The sequence below is a fragment of the Carassius gibelio genome, chromosome A18, assembly GCF_023724105.1.
Source record: "Carassius gibelio isolate Cgi1373 ecotype wild population from Czech Republic chromosome A18, carGib1.2-hapl.c, whole genome shotgun sequence".
NCBI classification, from domain to species: domain Eukaryota; kingdom Metazoa; phylum Chordata; class Actinopteri; order Cypriniformes; family Cyprinidae; genus Carassius; species Carassius gibelio.
Window position 1 is genome coordinate 4984301 of NC_068388.1, and position 9449 is coordinate 4993749.

Genomic DNA, 9449 nt, shown 5'->3' on the forward strand with positions numbered 1-9449 from the left:
AAATAAAACACAATGACAGGTCAAATAGACTTCAAGGGCAAAGACCTTGGATTAATTAGAGTGAAATGTGAAATTATTCATCCGATTTGTTTGTTATTTTACTGTATATATGGTCATGGAGCTGTAAGTGATTCCTGAAGGCATTCAGCGATTCTTTTCATTTTTCTCCTTAGCACAATCTTAGTTCTTTCAATATGCCACATGGGCACCACAAGTTGTGTAAGGTGCTTGGTACTTTATAACTGATAGTAATTTGTAACAGCTTGGAAGAAAATGTTTCACTGGCTTTCAGCATGAGGACACCATATGAACATCTAAATAAACATATGATATGTTCCACATACACTTACTCCAGTCCAACATTTGAGACCACTAGTAAAAATGCTTTTATTTAGCATTTGTCTAAGCTAATTTATTAATAATAATAAACTTTCTTCTTCGTTGTCATCTTATCATTATTTTCTTCATCGTCTTTGTGGTCTTCCTTGTATTCTTTGTCATAATAGTGGTTGTCATCAACTTTGTCTTGCTCATCTTCTTTGTTTTTTCCTTCATTGTTTTCATCTTTTTCTTTGACATATAACATTTTATACAAATTTTCATTTTCATTTTATGTCATAATGCTTCAAAATCATTCCTAAAACTTAGATCTTGAATCCCAGATTTTCAGTATTGTCTTGGCTTTTAGACCCCACTGTAAAAGAGCAGAGTGAGGTATTAGACTGCCTTCCAAATGAACCTGAAGTTTTGGTGTGTGTTTTTGTGAGTGTTGCTTGTTTTCATGTTTTTGAGTATCCTAAGGCATTTATATTAACCGCAAGACTCATAAACATAATAAAAGACATGTTGAGTGTCTTTCAGAAGAACTGCTGTCAGACACTAAAATGTGATCAAAGTATGTCTGTCTTTGACCTTGTCGTTCACTTTCCACTTTATCCCTTCTGCTATCGTTTCAGTAATCCAGTTTTATCCTTTATCTGTCTGTCTGCTTCCCTTATCTTCTTTACCTACATGGTTTTGCCCTTCAACTTTCTAAGTGGCTCTTTTAAAGGATTAGTTCACGCAAAATTGAAAATTTACTCCCCCTCATTTCATTCCAAACCTGTATGACTTTCTTTCTTATTCGGAACACAGGAGGAGAGATTTTGATCGCTCTTTTGTGCGAATGACTGGAGTGATAGATTTGGGTGAAAACTGTGAAATTTAGGCCATTATTCAATGATGGTTTTCCCTTCCATTGAGCTATAGCTTCTTAAATTTCAGTTTGTTTCATTGTAAGCTTTATATGAAGCATTTTTATGATTTTTATGTTGATTTTTTTTTCCTTTTGGAGCTTGAACGCCTCAATCCTTGTACACTTTCATAATATTGAAAAAAGTGGTTAGGATATTCCATTAAAAAAAAAAGCACAGTAAAGGGTTACTCCACCCCAAAATGAAAATGTTGTCATTAATCACTTACCCCCATGTTGTTCCAAACCTGTAAATGCTTTGTTCATCTTCGGAACACTTTTTAAGATATTTTTTGATGTAAACCAGGAGGTTTGTGACTGTCCCATTGACTGTCCAGTAAATTACACTGTCAAGGTCCAGAAAAGCAGTCAGCGGATGTTCTCCAAAATGGTGCTACAGTGATGCGGAGACACAGAGGGGACAAATTGTTAAATAAAGTCGTTATTTTTGTTTTCTTTGTGTACAAAAATTATTCTCGTCACTTTATAACGTTACGATTGCACCACTGATGGTAGATGGAGTATTCTGATGATGTCTTTCATACTTTTCTGGACCTTGACAGGGTAAAGTTAATTTACTTGGCAGTTAATGGGAAAGTCACAAGGCTCCCGGTTTTCCTCCAAAATATCTTAGATTTTGTTCCGAAGACGAACAAAGCTTTAATGGGTTTGGAACGACATGGGGGTAAGTTTTTAATTTTGGGGTGGAGTATCCTTTTAAATTAAAGAAGTCATACAGGTTTGGAAATTTCATTTATAGTGAGTAAGTAATGGGAGAGTTTTCAATTTTTTAGTTAAATTGTTCCTTTTTTACTTCTCTTTTAATTTGTCTCTTTTTCCATGTGTCACTGAACTCAGCCAGCGTCCAGTGGTGTGTGTGTGTGTGTACACTCATCGATGGATCTGCCTGCATCTGAGTGTGTTGGGAGGGTGCCATTATTTTTTTTTTTTAAAGCAACCAGAGAGCATTTAAAATGAAGAACACATTTTATCATTGGGTGTGTATGACTGGAGGGCCAACTCACACACGCTGAATAAATCAGAAGGTCAAGACCATTACGAGGGCAACTCCCCACGGAGCAACCCAATGCACACACGCAAACACGATCAGGAAATCTGACATAAGTCATTGACATCCCATACATTGATTAATCATATAATACAATTTCTCTCATATCACGATTCACTGAAGCATCTTTGTCTGATTTTGGTCATATATGTGGTCAGTTTAATCCTGTTCCAGTGGCCTGACTTCACCCTGTGCTGGAAAGAAATGCAATGGATATATTTATATATATATACTTTCATTTAGCAAGGACAGATACAATTAATCAAAAGTGATGGTAGGGACATTCCTAATGTTTCAAAAGTTTTCTATTACAAATAAATGCTGTTCTATAAAAAAAAAAGAATGTACTATGGTTTCCACAAAAAATATTCATCAACAAATCCCTAAACCTATTTATTCAAAAATAGCATTTTCAGATGATAAAAATGCTTTGTAATTTCCGTCTGTAGAGTTATGGGAGCTGAACAGGACGAGGGTGTTCCAGTCTGGAGAGGGGCGTCTGCAGCACTACAGTATGTTACTGGATGAGACTCAGGAAAGGCTTTTCATCGGAGGAAAGGACATCCTGTACTCTCTCAATCTGGAGAACATCACTGCCCCTCACCAAAAGGTTTGTTCATTTACGTAGCAGTTCTTATAATCTGGGCATAATGTCTGCCCAGCATTGCCATCAGTGTGTGTGTGTGTGTGTGTGTGTGCGCGCATGTGTGGAACAGTTTATCATCTCATTTGGCACATGACAGTATGATGCTCAAAGCAATTTACGTCTGTTGCTAAATAAATCTCAGGATAACTTCACACTTACTTCTACAAAATACTTCTACTCCTACAAAAGTAGAACCCAGAGATTGTATTGTAACAATCTGTCCCCCTTAAATTCACAAACAGTCACAAATCCTTGAAACTCTCATTACTGTTGAAGTATCTAGCAATTCTGTATTAAGTATGCAGTTAATACTTATTTTATGTTGTGCTTGGCATGGACGGAGCATCATGCAAAAGCAGGCATTTTTGGTTATTGATTGCATTGTACTGTAGAAATACCAGAATGTCACCCATAATTTATGCCAAAAGAAAGCGTCTGATTTTCATATGTCTGCCTCTAATGGCAGTTTCGCGACTTTCAGATTGGAAGCTGTCATTACCTTCAGCTTTTTTGCAATGGTAAGATCAATGAATAATGAATCAATATATCCATACACAAAAAAAGCATAGTAGGTTTTCTGAGCCTATTCTACATTAATACGCATGTAAGAATTAACAATAAAGACTGCAATTTTACAAAAATAGTGTTTAGCAAATTACATTTTAGTGAGTGCCCCTGTACTATTTTCCACTGGAAATTATAGCATCTTCATCTCGTGTGAGTGTACTTTTCTTTTTAAGCGAAAACATTTTTTTTAGACTTTTAGGGAGTATCTTAATTAAGGGGTTGTGTATAGGTATAATCCACTCCACACTCTAAGAAAAATAAAAAATACAAATACAAAACTGTTTCTGGGTCAGTACCCTTTCAAAATGCAGTAATATGTACCTTTTAACATTTTAATATATACCCTTCAGGTTCAGTAAGGCACAAAGACATTTATTTTTTATTTTTATTTTTTATTTTTTTCTGAGACTGTAGTCTACCTGAAATTACATTTATGCATTTGGCAACACTTTTATCACATTCAAGGTATAGCTACATTTGATCAGTTCATGCATTATCTGAGAATGAAACCATTGACCCTGTCTTTGCTAGCAACATGCTCCAGTGTTATATCTACAGGACTGTTTTTTATGCAACCACAGGTCAGGGTAACAATGACTGTATTCAGCCAAGTACAGCAAGCGTATTTCTGTGCCAGAACAACATGACCAGAACTCATGCGCTTGTTTTTCTGTTTTAGATTCACTGGGTGAGCTCGGAGGAGCAGGTGGGGGATTGTTTAATGCAGGGCAGAGAGAAGGTAAATCTGTTATACATACTGTAAACTATATATGATACAGTGATATCCTGTTACATGGCTACAGTGTTTATCTTTAAATATTTTAAAAGAGTTCTTAAAACGTATTTGCTTTATCTGTTCATCTCTGTCTTTCTCTGTCCCCCTCTCACAGCCTGAGTGTGCAAACTACATTAAGTTGGTGCAGCGTTATAACAGCACCCACCTGTTAGCATGTGGGACTGGAGCCTTCAACCCAGTGTGTGCCTATATCAGAGTGGGCCATGGAACAGAGGTAAATCTTATTACATTTTATAATGTATTAAATCAGAAAATAAATACTTTCAATTGTAAGATAAATAAATCAATCAATAAATTCATCATATTTTAATGGTTAGATTTTTATTGGAAAACATAAAAAAAAAAAACCTACACAACAACATTGGCATGTTATAAAACTGTAGTGTTAGTCACAGCTGTTGACAACAAACTTTCAGCGATGCCTCAGTGACCGCAGCGTCTTTGAATCGTTTTATTGTATCGGAAGCAGACTGAGGTCGCATGTAGGGACAGGACTGAAAATGCTACGGTGTTGCCTCGTTTCCTCTTTCTGTGTTATATTCCAGAAAACATGTTTTGAGGAGGTCCAGTTTGTCTTCTAAGGAATGTGTCATAGTGACTCACGGATGAATTGTGTCCAGTGTTGTGCTGTTGTTTGTCACCAGAGACCATACTGGAAACTACCCCTGCAGTCTGTGACTATCACTCTCCCTCTATTCCACACATCCTGGAGTCCTGCAGAGAGATTTGCGATAATTGAAACCAGTCAGAGTTGGTAACAAATTAAAGTGCTTAACTTAAGGCAAAACCCGAACAATAATAATGTAAAAGTGACAAAAAGTAGTTCTGACGGCACTTTCTTTCTGAAGCAACTTTAACACACTTCAACTGCCTGTGATGAAAGCCTAGTCTCCGGAGAGACAAGAGTGTGTTGTAGTGTACGACGGGAAGTTTGATCATTTTCACTTCATTTAAAATCTCCAACCAAACATGCAGACAAGCGAAAACAAACATCTCCATCCTCCCAGGAGAGCCCCAGTCAAATTACAGAGCGGCTAATCATAGAGAAGCGAGCTGTATTTGAAGGAACAGGCGAGAAGAAACGAGCAAAGAGAAGACGTTTATTTGAAGGAAACCGAGAATCTGGATTCTTTCTTGTGCTGCATCGTGGCAGGTGGCCTACAGGCTTGCTTGGACATTTTTTTTCTCACTACTTTTTAATCTTTTGGAGGTTTCCAGGCTGGAGAATTCCCTTCCCACCTCATTCCGTCTTTTTATTTCCAACCAGGTTCAGAGATCACACTCATGGCTGGGAATAGGAAGCACTGGCTCCCTGACCCTCCGGCAGAGGTGAAAGAGAGAGCCACAGGCATAATGGGAGCCATAGGCAGGAGATCAGAGAGGGTTTAATTAGAGTAGACAGGCTTCAGCAGGGTGCCTGATAACTCCTGCATTGAGCTGCAGGCCGCCAGCACACGCCTCAGTCTGGAACAGCTACACCCAAAACACTCGGAGACATTAATGAGACTTATGCGAAACACATATGCATCTGTGCACATAAGACATGGGCTTCACATTCACAAATATGGCTACACATACCTGCACAATTATACACACAGTCTGCCCTGGAGTGCTGGGATGACATGTTGCAGATGTAGCTATGATGACAGGAAAGACTGATAAAGCTACAGGGACACAGTGCAGAACCAGAGAGAGTGAGTGAGAGGCATGTACATGAACATACAGGCGTACACGCATTCCTTCTCTAATATCAAGGAATCTAAGCACCATTCTGGCCCTTTGCACCCATATGCACATCACCTGACACATCACAGCACACCATTCCTTCTCACTGTCTCCTCTTTCACCAAAACCCTGCGTTTTCTCATGGGCTTTACACATACTTGTGTACTAATACACCCCCATCATACCTCACCCACATCTTAGCAGAATAAACACATAAACTCTATTCCAAAACGTAGTGAGCATCCTAATATATAAAACGAATCGATACAACACAATGCAAAACTATATAAATAACATGTTTGTTGATCACAATTAAACTAACAAGTATTATCATTTAATAGTTGTGCATTTAGCAAACTTTTTTTTATTATTATTAAAATGTATATAATATCCAAGTGAAAGATATATCACCAACATGTCAGAAAAAAAATGAATAGAAACCAGAATCACTGAGTTAGAAAAAAAAGATCACCTCCTCGTGTGTCCTAGTGTGTTGGGATATGTCTCTACTAACTTGGATAAGTGTCATTTCAGGCTGAAAAGCAACAAAATGTGTTTCTATACCCACTGAACATTTTATTGTAACTTCTATTGAAACTTCTATGTCATGTATTTAAATATATTTGTAACTATACATCTGTATTAAGGACATTGCTAAAATATACTTTTAAGATTTTAAGTTCGAGATGTTGAATGAGGCCGAATAAATACTATTACCGTAATTTCCTGACTATAAGTCGCACTTCTTTTCATAGTTTGGCTGGCATAGTTTCGACTTATTTATCAAAATTAATTTGAAATGAACCATGAATAATGAACCAAGAGAAAACATTACCTTCTACAGCCGCGAGAGGGCGCTCTATGCTGCTCAGTCCTCCTGTAACTGCTAATGTGTTATGTTAATACACCGGGCACTTATTCAGCCTGTTGTTCTGTCTACTATTGTGTACCGTTAGCTGAATAACCTGCCTTTCCAGATTACAAATATCTGTTCTTGGTCTTGGATTTTGTTAAATAAATTAAGTTAATATTTCAGTTAACAGTTTTCAGTTGTTTTCAGTTAATGTTTTCAGGGGAAAGCTACAGGAGCACTGAGCAGCATAGAGCGCCCTCTCGCGGCTTTAGACGGTAATGTTTTCTCTTGGTTCTTGGTTCTAAATAAAACCGACTTATAGTCCAGTGCGACTTATATATGTTTTTTTTTCCTCGTCATGACGTAATTTGGACTGCGACTGACTTACATAGGTGCAACTTATAGTCCGAAAAATATGGAAATATAAATGCATTTCTTTCCATTGCAAAAAGTGTATATATATTTAAAAAAATATATTTATATATTATTATTATTATTATTTTTATCTTTATAAATTTGAGTACATAAAATTGGGCGCTTAAGACATCGCTTAATTTTCGTGTACTTTTTCACCCCTCAGTTGTATATGGTTTTGAACGAGCCCTTCACACTAAATCTCAGATTTAGTTCACGGTGGCTGTCAGTTTCAGCTGATCTCTCACTTAACATTTCAGCTCTCCTGACAATACGCAACACGATCCCCAAACCTCGTGCACATCTGAACCATGTGTCCTTCAACAAGGTGTGCATGTGAGTGTGTGAGTTTGAATCATCAGCCGTAAGGTGTGCTGATTATCATGTGAATCTCGTACTGTTTCATCACATCTACGACCCGGATAAGCACATTCATAACCATGTGTGCATCCCTCAAGGGCTGATGCTGATGTCTGATGATCACAAGACTGTGTTAAGTAAGATTTGTTCATTTGCAAAGGACCTTACGGCCCCCTCGGCATATACCAGCATGTCAGCCACAGCCAACCTATATGATTTATACCCAGAATTCTCCCATGTAACAGCACGCGCCATAAAATGAAACTGAAGTTATGGGTTCGGCTAAGGATTTATTTCCATTCCTGCTTCGTATTAAGTAATGATCGGAAAAACGTTCACCTGCAGAAAGAGTAAAAGAACAATCCTAATACAGGAATGATGGATGGATTGGAGTTACATGTCTGGTGTTTGTTTCTCCGGGATCACATGTTGTGAGAACACATAAATCAAGCTTGTGAAAGCCTGTTCTGTGACACATGTTGCACAGCTTATACCGTCACCTTCTGGTAAAAGTGAGCTTTGCAATAACGGTAGAGAGAAAGTGATTCTTCAAAGGACTTTTCATGTGGGGAAGGACTCTCCAATCTCATTTGACCCTCCATTGCTTCACCTGGATGTTATATTTCTCCTGAGACTGCAGGAAATCCAGTTAAGGCCTGTATGTTTTGATGAAAATCTTCTGTAATATACACCGATACTGATGTGTTCATACATTATACTATATGATACAAGCTGCCTGCAGGCTGATTGATTATTTTAAGTTTTTTTTTTTTCCTTTTGATTCATCTTGCTGCAGTGCTAAGAATGGCATAATATGCAGTGTCAGATTTCTATTTTCTCTACCCTGCTGAAAATACCAGGTTACGCCAGCATGACTCTCCATGCTGCTGATCAGCAAAACTGCTGCTGGAGCTGCTCAACCAGCATGATCTTTCTGTTGAAGCTGGTTGACCAACTCTCACTGGTTAAGCTTTTTAAGAACCTAGAGAGGACGCCAGCATATCAGCAACTCATGCTAGAGATATCATGCTCAAGCATACAGAAATACCAATGTATGCTCGTAATGAACAGAACAAAAACATTAATGCTTTTCTATTATGATTGTTTTTTTTATTTCAGTTAAAAAAGCTGAACGATTGATTGATTGAGCTATTATTATTAATAAAAATTATAAAATAAATAAAAAACTGATTAGTATTATTATTATTATTATTATTATTATTATTATTATTATTATGATTTACTGAAGTAGCAATTATTATTGCTACTTCAGTAAATCATCCAAATCATGTTTTACTTCGTCAGATAATGCTACTGTAAATATATAGTATTAAAGTCAGTAAATATAACTTTATTAGTCTGTGTTCATGAAAGGTTCTTAATAAACAGTGTATGTGCTTTATGCATGCATTTTTTTTATTTATCTGTAGTGTTATTACAAAAACACAATGTACGCTGGGGATGAACAGTGTGAAAATGTCATTAAAATATTATTTTTGATGGAATAACTATTTTTTTCTGTTAAATCAGCTGACTGATTGATGTAGTAATATTGTGAAAATTATATTAGTTTTTTATTATTATTTAGATTATGCAATAAACAACATACTATTTTATTGTTGTTGTTATTATTATTATTATTATTAAGTATAATTGAATTTCTGTTGATGAAAGGTTCTTGATATATATTTTTTAATATATATATATATATATATATATATATATATATATATATATATATATATATATATATTTATTATTTAACAAAGAACAACTTTATTATTATTA

The 9449-nt window shown here is 36.3% G+C and overlaps 1 protein-coding gene across 1 annotated transcript in view; it reads left to right on the forward strand.

Moving 5' to 3' along the window:
• The window catches only part of LOC127933897 (semaphorin-3E-like), a 41395-nt gene that overhangs the window by 14276 nt on the left and 17670 nt on the right, over positions 1-9449 (forward strand). Inside the window, exons 2-4 of the mRNA XM_052531006.1 lie at positions 2750-2910; positions 4193-4252; positions 4404-4523. Coding sequence (XP_052386966.1) covers positions 2750-2910; positions 4193-4252; positions 4404-4523 — 341 coding nt within the window. The remainder of the gene's footprint in view (positions 1-2749; positions 2911-4192; positions 4253-4403; positions 4524-9449) is intronic.